The following is a 17,468-nucleotide window of genomic DNA, read 5'->3' as shown; positions in this document are numbered from 1 at the left end:
AATATACTTATAATGCAAACCAAATGCATTTGCTATGTACAGAAAAAAATTAAATTAACAGAGAGAGTTTATTTTGAAACTTATTAATTGAGTGTGCACTATTCTTTCTCCCCATGAGATCCCATTTTTCTACAGGGTCCCCACTCGTTCTTTGGTCATTCCCAACAACTTGCACACAAAAACGTCATCCTAATCCCCCACCAACAAAAGCCTTGTGACCCCTCCACACGGACAAAAAACCCACAGGAAATGTGCCATAAAAGAGAGTAAATGCTGCAAACTTGAGAGGTTGCAAAGGCACCTGAACCTGCCTGCCAAGGAAGCCAAGGGGAACCAAGTTCAAAGTCTAAATCTGTATTAACTTTCTGCAAAATCCTCCAATACTTTTCAGCAATTTCCATCCCTAAAGTGATGCTGCCCTCAGGGTGGTCCCTGGCAGAATAACCCAAGAAAGGCCCAGGACAACACAAGGGGCTGCTGCAATGAGTCAAAACCACGAGACACTGGTGGAGACCTTCAGACACTGGGGTGCAAACCTTCATATTTTTCAAAATGATATTTTTTTTACCTAATGTCCCAAAGATATACAGAAGTTTCACAAGAGGAGCCTTCCAGCATTCCCTGCCTCACAGGGACTTGAGCAAGTCCTGATCTTGCCCTGATTTACAACAATTTACTGGCAGGAAGCAGGCTGTCCCATGTGCCTTGCTCTGACTGGTAACACAGTGGATGACGTTACATCATGCTTGTATGTTTTTATTGATAAAATTAAAACAATAAACTATGTGTAACCCTTCAAAAAACACTAAGATAAGGCATTTAATGGCCAAATCTGTGGCCCTTTAGCTCTGGAGAGTGATGCAGAAATTAGCCTTCACTAATGCCTGTATTCCTAAGAGATGCATGGGCACTGAAGGGTTACATACTGGAAAAGGCACTCTGAGGACAGAAAAGGTACTGTACAAAAGGGGAAGGTGTTCACATGCACTCCACTGAAGGGAATATGACTCTTGTAAGTGTCACAAACAGCCACCTTGAAAGTTCAAAGCCCTCCTCCTCCTCTGTGGCCATGGAGAACTTCAGTCCTCCTCTAGTCTTCCCTTATTGTAATAATTGAATGTGCAAGAGTTTTCTCCTTCCTTAGGCTCATCTTCGTGCTGACAAAAAGTGGCCTGTGTCATTTCAAAAATTATCCCCATTTCTCCATTTGAAAAGCAAACCAGCTTCATTAGAGGTCAATAACAGCACTTAACTGTAATACTGTAGGTAGAACTTCTCCAGAGAATGAAAAGTGGACATGATTTATCCACTCTGAGAGGACGGATAGGAGTAATCTACTCTCATGCAAGAAGATGGACAGGAATTACCCACTATCATATGAGAGGATGGACAGAAGTCGCCCAGTCTCATAAAAGGCACAATCAGGTGACACTTATTCCAAAAACCACTGTCTACTGAAGATGTCTGTAATAGAAATCACACAGAAAAATATCCCTTACCTGTCCGATAGACAAAATTGCCTTCTGTCTCTGATGATGATGGAGACACCAGTTCTTCCTCAAATTCATTGGAACTAAATGAACCGGAATGATTCCTTTGCCTTGTTTTTTCCATCATAGCTGCATTAGTAGCCATGACGTGTCTCAATGAGTCATTTAGGTATCGATTCAGTAAGCTGCTTTTGTATTTGGGGGGTGACACATAATCCTCATTGGCACTTGCTTCTGGTCTCACTCCTGTTTTTATTACTGAACTTTCAGTTTTAATCACAGTGTGATGAACTGGTTTGTTATATCCCCCTTCATTCATATGGTTTCTCGGAGGATTTTCTCCATCTGAAAACAAAAGAACAAAGATACAGTAATACATTGAGTACTTCATATTTAACATGAGGCTTTCTCTACATGTTTTGAACTGTGATAAATATACTAAAACAGACAGTAACTTCAGCATTAGGCACTGATTTTCACTTCCTTCTGTTCACACATTGCTCATAGTAGTTCCCATGATTCTCAGATGTTCCAGCTATTCTAAATTAATTAGCTGTAGAAGACCATCTGAGTCTAATATGTTCATAAGTAACACAAGTGGAAAAAAAAATTGAAAAGTCCCCTAACTCAATGATAAACATTTTAAAAGCTGTGTGAATAGGTTAAATTCTTACTATCATAACTTGAAATTCGGTTTGCCTGAATACCACAGCATATTTAGGTGCATTTTCTTAAACTGTTCTATTTTAATTGTTCTGCATGCAATCTTTTCAAGGGAAGAGAGTAGAAAGGTGTGTAAATTCCCACATTTTTCAAGAAATGTGAGTACAGACTGAAATTGGAAGTAAGATATTTGAAACTGAGTACAAATTGAGACACACTCTTCTAAAAATTCACACACAGATTTCTGACAATGTTCTGTAGGATTTGTTCCTGTCATTGTATTTCCATGTCACAACTGTCTAAAAAAAGTACTCACAGACAGAATTAATATAAGAGTTCTATCAAAAATACAGGGTACTTTTAAAAAATCCTGCATTTGTTAATTTGAGTAAGAAAGAGAATTCCAGTGCATCTTTTATGATTTATGTTATGAAAAACAGCTACTAGCAAACTACATCAAAAAATAACAGTAATATTCAGTTTACCATCTAAGATGCCCCACTAATCAGATTCTCCCTTTAATGATGTATATTGCTATAGCCCTTTCATGAAGGAAAGTAACAGTCAAGTGATTTCTCATTTCTTTATACCAACAAACGAAATAATATTTTTCTTTTAATGCAGATTAAAGGAATAGGCTTGTAGAATGTAATGAACTAACATTTATCTTTTTATCAGCAGTGAAATATAAAAACATGCAGCCAGATTGCCACCTTGAAGAACTTACACAATCCTGCTTTGCAAGGCTGCGTACTAGCTGGGAGCCAAAAAAGGAACCTAATTCACAAAAAAAATAAAAGCAGATCCACTGAAGGTATTTGTGATTAAAAAATTAGATCTAACTTAGGGTATATAATACTTTCTAAATAAATTTTAATTAGTTTAAAATTGATAAAAGAGCATCAACAAACCTTCAGAGCATGAGTCATCGCTGCTCACGCTGAGTCGCTCAGCATTTCCCTGAACATATTTGTTGTACAGTTTTATTCGTAAAGCCCAGCTAAGATCTGGTTGCCTGACTGTGTTCTTCAGGCGACGTCTTGCATTGGCAAACCAGTTTGATACCTGCATACAAACGTGTATATTAGTTTCCCTTGAAAATTTCACAAATAAATCCATAGAGTCCTTAACAGTTTTATGTATGCCTCAAGGAAGTCCACGAAATTACCACTGAGCAGAGCAGGAATCTCATACAGGAAGGCAAGGTCAGGCTTCCCACCCTTCCCAAGTGTTAGCAAAACCACATTATCACAAGGTTTCAATTAATGTGTCCCAAATAGTTGTTTTATATTATTTATTTTTTTAATTTTAAAGATAAAACCCTGAACTTTCAATATGAACATTCAATATATTACCAACTTCCTAAATTAAACTAATATCTAATATTCAGGAATTTTCTTTGATATTTACGTAGGCTACAAAAAGGCTATTGAACAGAAGAAGACATTCTAAATCTGTATATATAAAAGCCCAAATTCTCCCTTGTACTTTAACAAAACTCTAAGTCTGACAAGCCGTGGGCATCAGGAAAGTCTTACATAGAGTACAACGTACTTAGACTCACTGCAGAAATCAACCATTTTCTCTACAGAGCAGCAGATTTTACAAACTCTTTTTGTTGTGGACAGCCTAAAAATAGTAAATATGCAATTTCTCACCAGGTGACTACTAAACAATAGTCTGGTTTTTCTTCCTTCCCAACTGCAGAGCATTTTCTGGAGTTTGACATAGCAAAATGGATACATGTTAGTATCTCTCTCGCATACAGGCTCATCACAAAGTCAGGCTCAAACACAAGTATTTCAAAGTGTTTTAGGCACTGAATGAGCAAAAAGGCTTCAGTGCCAGCAGTGCTAATTAAACCACCAAATGGAATGCATATACTTGCTGTGACTTTGCATGAAAGCACACCTCAGAAAACGCTGGCCTTGATTCTACTGCAACTCAAAAAGATAGAAATTAGAACATAATGATAACTCTACCTTTACTATGAGAAAGAGCAGAGGCAAGTGACCTATATTCTAATGATATTTGCTTAATGATAAATGAGGTGTTAAAAGTACTATTTAAACCTGGCAGGAATAAGTGCATTTTGACATGACCTCTGGAAGGAGGCAGAGTAGCATCACTTGCAAAGGAGAAAAGAAATTGTAAAGAATGTTAGCAGCCTACAGCCCTGTTCACATTGTTGTGTTGTGAGCATGCACACAGAGAAAGCCAGACTACGTCATTTTAGTCTGATCTGGGAACGATCACACCATTGAAGTTACATCAACCTGCAAAGCAAGTTCATACATTTTTTTATCAATACATGCTACCCCACATAATAGAGAGCCAAACTGTAGACCCTAGTGATGGATTTTGACCCTGGTTTTGTCATCTGTCTGTTGTAGCTAAGGTTACGGCATAAATCACACAGAAGTATCTTTCTAATTATTTTGGATCAATAATCTCTTGTAAAATGATTATGAGAAAAATAAACACTATGTGCCTGAAGAAAAAGCAAAGCTTCGGTTCAGAGTCCCAGCTAGAACTTAGCACTGGTGCCTTATGTCTGTCACTTTGATTTTACTTAAAATCACATTTACATGAAACAGGGTTCCACTGAAAATATGGTGAGCCCTGGATCAGTGCTCAGAGGGAAAACACGTAACTTTACAAGCCATGTAGCTTACTATGGCAGGTTACAAAACCAAAACTGTAGCTGGCAGAGTAAGTAATTTTCATTCTCTTCTGAGGTTACTGGCTTATAATCATCATATTTACACAGTAATTTTTATAGTAAATGAGATAGGGTGGGCTGAAATCCATGCACTTTCTAATGCCGTTAACAAAGTCACTCCAGACTGCTCGACTGAAGCAGAAGTCACCTGCTGCATGACAGTGTAATTCTGAAATCAAATATTTAACAGTAGAGATGGATCAATCCAGGGTCCCAATCAACAGGATTGCAGCTACTGCAGCATTTTACCAAACTGACAGCTTTCCAACCTCTCACAAGAAAGATTATGCTTCATTTTATTACATACTGAAATTTTTCATCAGTGAAGTGCCATTTACAGAAAAGATAGGGTAGTATTAGTGTGATTCATACATAAAAGCAATTAAATTTAGCAGGAGTGATTACTGCATGGTACTCTTGGTTTATTTTGGGCTCATTCTTCCCATGTCATTGCTTTGCTTTCTGCATATCAATATGAAAAGATGAGTCATATTTTAAGTCTTCTGCTATGAGAGAAGGGAATAGTAGTATTTGATTGTTATTTCATAATGAGATAAATATATTGCACCTTGTCCTCCTGCTTCTTATGGAGCAGATTATTTTAAGTGCCATCACACAGCACACACAAGACAATCCAGGGATCAGGCTCAGCCAGCAAGGATTTGTGAAAGACAGGTTCTGCCTGGCCAACCTGATCTTCATCTATGACAGTGTGACCCACTTAGTAAGGGAAAAGTTGTGGATGCATCTACCTGGACATCAATAAAACCTCTGACACCATTTCCCACAGCATCTCTTGCAGAAACTGTCTGCTCTTGGCTTGGATGGGTTTGCTCTTTGCTGGGTAGAAAACTGTTGAGATGGCCAGGCCCAGGAGTGTTGGTGAATGGAGTTACATCCAGCTGGTCACCAGTCACCAGTGGTGTTCGCCAGGGCTTGGTACTGGGGCCAGACCTGTTCAATAGCTTTATCAATGATCTGGATGAGGGGATTGAGAGCACCCTCAGTCAGTTTGCAGAGACACCAAATTGGGTGGGAGTGATGATCTGCTGGACAGCAGGAAGGCTCCACAAGAGATCTGGACAGGCTGGATCCGTGGGCCAAGGCTAGTGATAGGAGGTTCAACAAGGCCAAGTGCCTGCCCCTGTGTCACAACAACCCCTGCAGTGCTACAGGCTGGGGGAAGGGGATGGAAAGATGCCTGCTGGAAAAGGATCCGAGGGTGCTGGTTGACATCTGCTGAATGTGAGCTGGTGAATGTCTAGTGGCCAAGAAGGCAAATGGCAACCTGGCCTGTAACAGCAATAGTGTGGTGTCAGAGACTGGAATCCTTTGGCATATGGTCTGGTTTGCATCTTAATTCAGGCAGAGGCATTTCTAATAATTTTAAGAACGAGACCATAACATGTGGCCAGTGGGACCAGGGCAGTAATTGTACCCTTGTGCTTAGCACTGCTGAGGCTGCAACTTGAGTGCTGGGTCCAGTTCTGGGACCCTCAATTCAGGAAGAACACTGAGGTGCTGGGAGAGTCCAGGGAAGGACAGCAGAGCTGGGAAAAGGTCTGGAGCACAAGTCTGACAAAGAGCAACTGAGCTGGGGGTTTTAGCCTGGAGAAAAGGAGGCTCAGGAAATACCTTACTGCTCTTTACAACTACCTGAAAGGAGGCTGTAGGTGGGGGGCAGTCTGTTCTCCCAAGTGACAAGTGATAGGACAAGCGGAAATGGCCTCAAATTGAATCAGGGGAGGTTTAGATTGGATATCAGGAAAAAAATTTCTTTACAGAAAGGATTGCCAGGCAACAGGCTGGCAAGTGAAAGTTACTGTGGTTGAGTCACTGTCCCTGGAGGTATTTAAAAGAAATGTAGATGGGGTGCTTAGGGGCATGGTTTAGCAGTGGACTTGGCAGTGCTGGGTTAATGGTTGGACTCAATGATTATGAAGGTCTTTTCCAACATAAATTACTCTGATTCTGAAAGAAGTCAAGTCAGCTTTTAGAAGAGAAACCTTTTACTAAAGCACAAAGCAGCAAACTCACTCTAGAAATTCTTATCCCAAACGCAATTACTACAAGGCCCATTAAAGCCTTGGAAGAAAGGAAAGTCAGTCAAATCCATTTAAGAGATTTTTAGGCTTAATCTATGATGTGGTAATCTCTAGGTGCTTTCCAGCTTTTGGGCACTAGTGCATGCTGCTGGAAAGTCCTGATTTCTAAGACACCATGAGATTCAACACCTCTCCCACTCTTTAGTCTTGGGCAATCTCCAGGTGTGTGAGCTGGAACAGGCTGCATTGCCACAGGCTGTACCAGTCAGCAGCTCACCCTGACCTCCAGCCACCACCTGTCTCCTTCAAAGACAACAGAAGTTTTACCACTCATTTCAACCAGCTCCAAATGTTACATTGTCTATCCATGTGGTCTTTAAAAACCTGCCTGTCTACTGCTGTAGGTCCCACTCGGAGTGCCAGTTTGCACCACACTTACCTAAACCATTACAAAAAGAAACAACCAAAGCTGCCAAAATATTCAACTTTTCCCACGGTCCCAAGCTGTGCTACTGTGATCTCCGAAAATAATAAAAAAAACCAACAAAAGATTATTTAGATAAAAGCCAGTGGGAAAATCTTTGTCACATAAACCTCCCAAGAAGTAAGTATCTTGAAAAAACACATGATGAAACTTACTATTCTTATAAAGTAACGATCCTGTAGTTCTTTGAGAAGTAAAAAGACAAAACCCAAGGGGAACGATAATAGATGTGCTTTCCAGCATTCATTTTTTTACAGCAGTTCAGTTGTTCTCTAAGAGCATCAGGTACTTATATCAGCATCATGAAATATTGACCCTCTGGCTTTACTTCTGAAGACACATCTTCAATTTTATTGTAATTTGTTCTGCTTCAGTGCTTAAGAGTGGCCAAACTTTCAGAAAGGGAGCAGACATCAAGCGATTCTCCTTCAGTAATCCAGATATGCCTTTATAAATCTGAATACTATTAAATCCATAGCAGCACATGACTGATATACAAATCCTTGTATTGAAAAACCTTCTTTCCAACAATACACACATTCATATTTCTTTCTGGAAGGAATATACAGCCATTTTTCTTTTTTATTTCACAAGAACATCTAAACCAAAATTTAAAATAAAATAAATCAAGCACTGTGGTAATAATACAAATGAAAATGTAGCATATTATAGGACAAGTTATTGGATTCTGAATTGGAATCTAATTGGAGTAAAATATAAAATGCCTTTTCAAACTATATTGCTTTTTTGGTTTCCTGCTTTGGCAGTTGTGGAAGTAGAAAACTTTGGACTGTTGGACTGAAATCTGCAATAACATTTGCCTTGAAGACTCCCAAAGACCTTGTTGGCCTGCACATGAGTAAGTCAGCCCAGAATTTGCCCCAGGTTTTGCTACTACTACTTAAGAAACAAGATGATTTATGATTCCTGCAAAATCCTACCTCTTTGAAAGAGTCTGACTTTTCTTCAGCACTGCAGTCGGACAATGCATCTGGAACAGTCTCCTTGCTGTCCCACTGCACCCAAGAAGAGTGGAGTAGGCCAAAGTATTAGTAAAGTAGAACAAATTACTTTAAAATCAGCCCACTGGGTGATAGCAAAACTAATGAAAATAAAGTTGTGGTAGATTTGGCATGCAGATACTAATAACAAAAGTTACTCGTATCTGCATGTCATTAATTTGTCCTAATAATCAAAGTAAAAAACAGGGCTGGATGTTCATCTCTTTGTCCCACAGAAGAATTGGTTTTATCTGTGCCATGGTCCTGAAAAAATCTCCTTTGGATAGATGGTACATACCGGAATAAGGTTCATTAGATGAAAAAAAGCACGGGCAGAAGAGTTACATCCGTATTATCAATGTTACGGTGACAACCAACATCTTCCAGGCAGCCAAAGACCTTTGCCAAGGTTGTCAGTCAGGTGAAAAAAAAAAAACAAAAAAAAACCCAACCATTCATTCCCTAAATGGCATTTTGTCAGAAACGCAAACTCAGAGAGATATTCAACAGTATCTTTTGCCTTTCCTATGTGACGAAAGGTGTCGGCACATGAGGGATGCTGGGAAGGGGAGCAGCTGTCAGCAGACAAGAGCCTCCACAGGAGTGGAAAGCTGTGGGAGCAAACACCACGGGACAACTCTGAGAAATGCAAAAAGTGTAGGAAATATGAGACAGGTTAGCAAACGTGAAGGCGTTTAACCCAGAGGAAACATCATACACCGATTCCTGGTTCTCCAACGATGTCCAATATTACTAGATTAGAAAAACAATTTATAGGTGACCCTGGTTGATGCTTTTGCAAAGTGCCCTTCCTGGGACAGAAGCAAAGCTTTCCAAGAGACACCAGCACAGTCCCAAACCTGCTCTTGGCTATACCACTTGTCTGAAAGAGCGTGGCCCTCAGGAAAGCTATTTCAGATGTACCCAGGGTGACTGAGATCACACACTGACGTGCTCTCTCTCATTCTTAGAGAATAAAAATTTTGAACTGAATTACAATCCTGTTCTTTTTGAGCGTCCAAAACGTAGGTGTAGGGTTTGTGTTGTTTTGCTCTTTGTGGCTCAGGAATTACTGCTGGTGCCAGACATATGTATTTACATCTCATACAGATGATATTGGATTCCTGGATTAAAAGAGCATTGCACAAAAACGATGGAAAAAACACCTGGGATTTCTCTTTGATGTTGTGCTCCTGTGAATGAAGATAGATGTGCCTGTTTGCACAGTTCTTTCAAGTATTACAGTTCATAGAAACAAAACTGGTCAAATTCAGCTTCAGTGAAAATTCACTAGAGTGACAGAGGTCTAACAGACCTAAATGCAGGCCTCCCCGATTCTTTTTTAATTTTATTCTACACCTTATGTAGATCATAAAACTCAGTGGAGAATTGGCCATGGCTCACTTGATGCTTTTATAAAGGTATAACACATTCTATCCCCATCAGGATTTATCAAAGCTGCCACAAGAGAAATCCTGCAAAAACCCACCAGTTTTTTTTCCTTCTCTGTTCATTCTGAGGCATTTTTAAAAGAACGGAATAACACCTCAAGATGTCATGAATGTGAAAGTGTCCCAACACATATTGTGAATATATGTTTTAAATCTCATGTAAAAATACAGGGATATTCTAAGAGCCATAGTCCAGTAAAATACTCCTATTGAATTGTGCCATTGAAGGGATAATGTTTATGTAATCATAGTTTAAGCCTTTCATGTATATTTTTTAAAAGCAAGAGAAGTTGTTTCAACTATATCTTCCAGTTATAACTGGCATTTTCTGAGACATTAATATTATTTTTGTCAAAGCTATAGTGTTTTTACTAGGGTAATAATTTCATCGTGAGGTACTGAAGTGTAAAGATTTCCCATTTTGCCATTACTAGAATTGAAGTTCATAGCACAGGTTTTTTTGAAGCGGCACTCAAAATAATAAAGCTGAATTACTACCTGTCTTTTTCTAATACTTCAGGTTACTTTGATCTCTTTGTGTCCTTTGCAAAGTGACACATAACGTGTTAGGCAGAGTGATGAGGACCCAATCCTGCAAACACATGGGTTTCATTTTACACACCTAGCAGTAGCTTGCAGTAAGGAAATTAGATTATTCACAATGCATAAATCTTTGCAGCATCCAGACCTGAGATAGCATCACTCGGCAACTGATAGCATTTAACCACAGATTTCAGTAGAGCGCCAGATGGCAAAGAGAACAAAGAAGTGAGATTTATAAACATTTGCAGCAAAATTTATTCCTCTTTTGGCAAGACAACTGCCAGTCACTTCAGGGGAGAATTACCTGAGAGCAAAACAATTACTCCCCATATCTAATTATATTACAATGATAATTCCTGCAAGACTGGGTGTGCTGAGCCATTGCACACTGTGTGTATGGTAACGCTTCGGTCTGAGCAACAGGTGATGACAATTATTATCAGAACAATAGAACAGTTTCCATCCTATCCCCTTTTCAAAAGGGAGGAGTAGGTCCCTGCAATTTCCTCAACAATTCTTATTCTGTGCTGAAATCTTCCATGGCTGATATTTTTTACTTGAGAATTTTTAAAGATTAAGCAAAAATATTTTCATTGTATTTATGAATGAGAAGAAAGGATGAGGGCATCTGTTCCTAGGGGGGCAAGCACACACTTTTTGGTGGTTGCCTTTAAGCACTTCTCCAGCCATGATAGCTCAGATGTGGTAATTCTTGTTTGAGGGAGATAGTCCTGCTGGGGTGGGGGAGCCCAGGGGAGAGTGGAAGAAGGATGTGCACAAGACCCCTGGCCTTGCTGGCTGCGCACTGATGCTCTCCGATACCCACCACTGTCCTTAGCTCAGGCCACAGAGGAGTTTGGAGATGCTGTCCCCATCCCTCCCGTCCACGAAACGCCTCAGAGCGGTTTTTGGAGGTGGGGGTAAGGGGCTCCCTTCCTTACCTGCACCAGGGTCATCTGGGAGCCGAGGGCCAGCAGGATCTTCTCCGTCTTGGTGGGGTATGGGTTGTCGCGGTGTTTGTAGAGCCACTGCTTGAGCGGCCGCGCCATGTCCTGCAGCGCCTGCCGCTTGTGCCGCACCTTCCCGCCGCTCTGCCGCGCCCTGCCGCGGAGAAGGGGCGCTGAGGACCAGCTGCGGGACACCTGCCCGCTCCCCGTGCCCGGGCCCTGCCCGCTGCCCCGCCTGGCCCCGGGCTCCCCTGCGGGGTGCGGTAGATGCGCCCCGTCCGAGGGGGGACCCAGCTCGGGGGGTGCCCACCCCGGGGTGCGCCCTGCCCGGAGGAGCCGAGCTCCGTCCTCGCGGGGTGCTCGGGGACGTTCCACAGCCGCAGCCCTCGGCCTGGACGAAGGTGATGCCACCAGCTCCCCGAACTGCCCGTGCAGGGCCTGGGCGAGCGGACTCAGAGCCGGCGAATGGCCGCGATCATGCTGCGGACCCGGGCGGCGGCCCCGCGGGGATTTCAGCGGGGCCGGCGCTCCGACGGTGCGAGTGTCCCGATGTTTTCGGTACTCGGCACCTGACAGGCGTGTGGCCGGTCTGTCCACAGAGGGGCTCTCCAGGGCGCCCAGGCCGCATCTCGCACGGCCGGCCGCGCATCCCGCAGCTGCGGTGCGCGCTGCCCCGGGGCCAGCCCAGCCTGATTCCCCTGCCCGGATTTATTTCCCGCTGATACTCAAGAGATACCCAAGGCACCGAGCAGCTCCTGGATCATTCCGCCCCTCGGAGCCGGCGTGCCTCTCCCAAAGCCGCCGGCAGCGACGCGAGGCAGCCCGCAAAGCCCCGCGCTTGCTGAGGGAAACAGCGTATGCCGGGGGAACAAACCCCGGGTTCCACTAAAAATAAAAAAAAAAAATTAAAAAAAAAAAAAAAAAGAAAAAAAAAAAAGAAAAAAAGGAAAACATGTGTCCCTTTGTAAAAAAGGTCTACAATAGAAAGTGAAGAAACCCGGCGGAATCCTAGGGAAAGCCCAGAGGCGGGCTGGGGCCGGCGGCGGCGGCAGGGGGCGCCACGGGGCCGGGCCGCCGCTCCCCGGGGCTGCCGCGCTCCGCCGCGGCCGGCTGCAACAACAGCCCGGTGACACACACCTGCGTCCTCCCGGCCAGCACCGCCGCTAAAACTGCCAGCTGATGCAATCGCTAAGGTGGAAATTCGTCAGTACAAGCAGCTCCCCGGGACCTCGCGGCTTCGCAGCTGCCCGAGTGTGCTCCTCGATCTTTACTTTGTAACACTGACCCGAAATGTCTGGTCAGCGCTCGCCAGTTCAACCCTTCGAGCTACGGCTGTCAACGCGCCAGAGCTCGCACGTCCCCTCATCACCATATATTTCACCTGTTCCAGCATAAAAAAGCAAACCTAACCTCCAAAAAACAACAAATCGAAAAAGATTCCCCCCCCCCCCCCCCCCCAAAAAAAAAGAAACGGCTTTGGGCAGCTTAGCCTCAGCTGCCGTTTTAGCAAACCCGATCCTAACATCACGTTATCCAGCCCCTGACTGGCATCACGCTAGTCCGTTCTAAATCCCATCCCTGGGACCGCACTGACATCGCAGCTCCTTCCCGGCCGCTCGCTCGGTGCGCTGCGGACCCGCGGGGACGGCGGAACAAGTGCCGGGGCCGCGCACTGCCCGCCCGCCGCAGCCCCGGCGCTGCCGCCGGCACCGGCCGCGCCGCCACCCCGTGCCCCAGGCCTCACACGTCCCGCCTGGCGCCTCTGCTTTGGAGACTTTAATTGCATGAAGCGCACGAACAAGCCGGTGGAGCCCCGGTGTTCTCGGTTTGTTTTTGTTCGGAGGCAGAGGGGGAGGTCAAGCACAGCAGGACAGGAGCTCTCTGTCTGGTACATTCCAGCCCAATCGGACGCCCCTGCATCACCTACTGCCGGAATTTCCCACCGTAGCTGTGGAATGAAAATCCCAGAGAATACGAACCCGGGGTCGCGGGCAAAGACCCAGCTAGAAACCCATCTCGCAACCCCAAATCGGTGACGCGGCGGCCGGGAGCGCCGGCAGCGCGGGCAGGGCCGCCCCCGAAGCCGGTGCGCGGCGCGGAGACGAGCGCACGGCATACCCCGTCCGCCGGTTCCGCAGGCTGAGGCTCTCCTTGATGGACGGGCTGTCGGGGAGCAGCACCTCGGCGTGGTGTGGGCCTTCCACCACCCCCACGAAGGACCGGCCGCTCCGCTCCCGCTCCTTGGCGTCCTCCTCGAAAAGCACCTGGCCGCTGAGCTTGCTGAAGACGATGGTGTTCATGGTGGGGGTCTGGGGGCCGCCGTCGTGCTGGCCGCCGGCTCCGAGGTGCGGGGGCTCGCTGTGCGCTGCGGGGAGGCGGCAGCGGTCACCGGGCAGCCGCGCCGAACCGCCGAGACCCGCCCGGCGCGACCGGCGGGGCGGCAGCGCGGAGGCACCGGGCGCCGCCTGCCCACCCACGGGGGGGGAGGCAGCCCGCCCCTCCCACGGCCCGGCCCGCTCTCACGGCCCCCCCACCCAACCCCGGTCCGCTTCCTCGGCCCGGCCCGCTCCCACGGCCCGGTCCGCTCCCACTCGCACCTCGCCGCCAGCCTTCGCCGCGCTCCTCGCTCAGTGTCGCAATAGTTCGGAGCGCGGGTTTTCTGTCGGCTTTGGTGTTTCTGTCTCGCTTGCTCTCTCTCTCACTCCTTTTTTCCCCCCTTTTCCCTTCCCTTTCCCTCCCCTCCCCTCCCCCGGAATGATTTTCCCCTTCCCCCTCCCCAAACGGGGAGGGAAACAAATTGTTTTTAACGACCACCAAATGCGCAGAGCGGGCGCCCGGAGGCACTGCCGCCGCACAGCCACTCAAACTGTCGGGACTGTCGCTCCCCATCCCCGGGGGAGTCACCGCTGGCGAGGGGACCCCAGCAGCCGCAGCCAGGGCACGGGCCCCTCCCGGGCAGAGCGGCGTCGAGGGGCATTGCGGGGAGGGGCGGTAGGAGTCCGGCCAGGGGCATCTAAGGGTACGGCAGTGCACGGCTGGGCTGTTCTCCGTCTGTATGGGGGAGCCTCCCGAGGAAGGCGGCTGAGGACACCGGCTGGTGTCACGCTGACCGCGGGAGAGACCCCCGTAGGGGGCGAGAGGCGCAGCGGCAGCCCCGTGCCACTCATTAACACAGGTGTTTAATGATGCCATGTCAGGAACCATCTCTCAATACGCTTCCCCTTCTTCTCTTGTGTGTTGTGTCCCTCGCTACCCCCCGCCCAAGGGTTGTAAGTTAGCCCTCAGTCCAAGCCGGGGGACAGCCTTTAGCATCCCCGGCGGGGCCGGCAGAGATGCTCAGCTGCCGGCGATGTCTACGGGCGCCCCCGGCCGCTCCCACGGATGTGCCCCCGTTCCCTCGGCCCCGCCGCCCCACACCCCCTGCACACCGCAGCCCTGCGGAGCAGCAGCCCGGCCCCGCCAGGCTTAACGTTCTGGTTTTCTGCGGGCAGAAACGAGGATGGCCACAGTCAATATTTACAAGGATGTAATTCAGACGTTATTTGACCGCCGCGGGTGAACGGGAGCAGCCGTCTGCGGGCCCGGCGGGACGTGCGCGGCGCAGATCCCTCGTGCGGGCACCAGCCGCGGCTCCTCGCTCTCCATGGCACCTCTCTGTCCCCGTCCTTGTCCCCACAAGCGTGACCCCAAAGTACCTGAGTCTGCATACCGCCACCGCTTGTATCCCCCCACCCCTTACCATCACCCTGGCCTCGTTCCCTCCCGTGTTCCTGCGCTGCGGAGGGCACGCGGTTCTCCGCTGGCGGGGCGCTGGAACGGGGGCGACGGAGGGGAAAACATCTGGGGACCCCCGCCCACCGCCCCGCAGGGCTCAGCCGCCGTGGGGTCCTTTTTGGGGCTCACCCCAATTCCGCACCCCCGTCACGGTGAGTGACGTCACTGCCGATCTCCGTGACGTCACACAGCCACACGCGCTGGGGAAAGGCGCCCTGGCAGCGGGGCAGCTTGGCATCGGGATTCACCGATCCGATTGTCATTTCTCACTTTGCTGACGGGGAGCAGTGGAGAGGTTGGGGAAGGGCAATGCACCGGAGACGCCCCAATGTCCTGGGAGAAAAAGGACTGTCCCTAGAGTGGGAGGCAAAGACATGAACAACTTGCTGCCAGCCCCCTGCCGAGAAAACAGAAGGTAGGAAAATGTAAATAACCACGAGAGTGCCCCCGTGCAGGCTGTGCATCCTGCACTGCCACAGACTGCTGGGCAAAGCCCTGGTAAGGCTGCCTGTCAGGATGTGACATGGCCAGAGCATTCGGGAACCAGCTGGGGGAGAAGTGGGCAAAGGGGAGCAGGGTGGGACAAATGCCTGCTGTTAGACTGTGCTAACATGCTGATTAGGAGCTTCCGGCAAAACACTCAGCTCTGATCATTGCCATGCTCAGATGAACTGTTTATGACACGGGAAGTATTGTTATAATTACGTCACTGCAAAAGGAGTCTTAGAAGGTGACAGGTTTGACCAAAACCAAGCTCCCGTGGGAAAGTGATCTCAGTCGTTTGCAGTCTCAGACAATTGTTTGCCCTGTCATCCCACTCCCCCCTCCAAACCCCTCTAGCACGGCAGTAGTGACCCCCTCTGCTAGGGCAGGCACAGGTTCTGGTCCCCAAAGCCTGAGGGGAGGTGCAGATAGGGCATGGTATGTTTCTGTGGGCCCTGCAGGCTGAGGCAGCCTCTGGAGAAGGGGCAATCCATGCACTGGCAGGGTACTGAGCAAGTGCCCTTGGAAGAGCCTTCCCTCTGCCTGTCCACCATGGTGGAATGGATGCTTGTTCCCTGTGTGGTGGCCCAGGACGATCTGGGAAGGCAAAAATATTCCTTCCCTGTGTCTATTGACGATGGTGCTGTTTGGGCACGGGCTTGGAGGATCATTGGACTTGCAGGGTATGTAGCTGTCATCGAGGACGTGTGTGGTCCCCAGGAGTGGTGGAAATGTGCGCTGCTCACCTGCCTGCCTGTCCTGAACTGGGCAGGGCATGGGCAGCCAAGGTAGCAGGTTGCTGAGGGCCTGGCAGATCCCACACCCACACCCAGAATAAGTCACAGCAACAAGAGCTGAGGGCAGAAATCACCATTTGGAAAGCAGTTCTGGAAAAAAACAAAAGTGTGTGTGGGGCAGACGTTGCCAAACGTGGTGAGGCAGTGGCAGGAGCAGTTGGCACTGCGGCGCCTCACAAGCCTCTAAAGCAGTGAGATCTCCCAAATCATCACATGTAAATCTCACACACGCCCGCCCCCTCCATATTTTATTACATAGATCACAGTTGGAAAGCTTAAATGAAAACAGTGTTTCTATTTCCAGAGCTTGTTTAACATCATGAATGTGATACAAACTGTGGGCTTCATGTTTTTAATTAAGGTTACTTACCCCTCCATGCACGGAAAAAGAAGTCAATAGTTGCTGGCCGCATACCGCAGCCTGCAGCCGGCTCCCGGAGGATGTAGCACCGGCTGATGGAGCACTGTGGCTCTCCTGCATCCCACAGTGGGACAGCAGCCCGGAGCACAGCAGGACTTCAGGCACCTGCCAGGCTGGAGCTGCAAAAAACTCCTTGCCATTCTTTGCAGCACCCCTCTGTTGGCCCATGCTTGTGTGCCAGCTCCAGACAGCTGGTAGGCCAGGGTGGCCTGCCAAAAAGGGGCATCAAGGCACATTTCCAAGGGATATCACGCAGAAAGAGCCTAAAAGTGGTGCTTTGGGTCCTAATGTGTATCACTGGAGGAGCCAGGAAAAAATCAGCTGTACTGTCAAGCTGAGAGGAGAATTTGCTCCTGAGGCTGCAAGTGATGGAGCTCCTCAGTGCCAGCCCCACTGCAGCCCTTGGAGAGGCTGCAGCCCCATCCCTGCTGCCTGGGGTGGGCAGCCATGCCACAGAGCTCAGATGGCACCACTGGGGCTGGATGTGAGCACTGCTCTATCTGCTTCCCCTTCCTCCAGCCCTGAGCAGGGGAAAATCCAAAACCAGTTCAGTTGGGTTCCATCTATGCTCCTAAATACAGTTCCCTGTTTCTGGTGTCCACTTCCAGCAAAATGTTGCTTTTGTCCATTGTTCTGGTTACTTTTTA

General features: G+C 47.7%; 1 protein-coding gene across 1 annotated transcript in view; it reads right to left on the bottom strand.

Annotated features, from left to right (window-relative positions):
* MKX (mohawk homeobox) overlaps nt 1-13,744 on the bottom strand; it is a 48,980-nt gene extending 35,236 nt beyond the window's left edge. Inside the window, exons 1-4 of the mRNA XM_058832097.1 lie at nt 13,465-13,744; nt 11,341-11,500; nt 3,065-3,218; nt 1,500-1,835 (exon numbers count right to left, since the gene is read on the bottom strand). Of these exons, the coding sequence (XP_058688080.1) occupies nt 1,500-1,835; nt 3,065-3,218; nt 11,341-11,500; nt 13,465-13,646 (832 nt within the window). The 5' untranslated portion in view covers nt 13,647-13,744. The remainder of the gene's footprint in view (nt 1-1,499; nt 1,836-3,064; nt 3,219-11,340; nt 11,501-13,464) is intronic.
* Between the last annotated feature and the right edge of the window lie 3,724 nt (nt 13,745-17,468).

The sequence above is a fragment of the Poecile atricapillus genome, chromosome 2, assembly GCF_030490865.1.
Source record: "Poecile atricapillus isolate bPoeAtr1 chromosome 2, bPoeAtr1.hap1, whole genome shotgun sequence".
NCBI classification, from domain to species: Eukaryota; Metazoa; Chordata; class Aves; order Passeriformes; family Paridae; genus Poecile; species Poecile atricapillus.
This window is presented reverse-complemented; position numbering and strand designations above follow the sequence as displayed.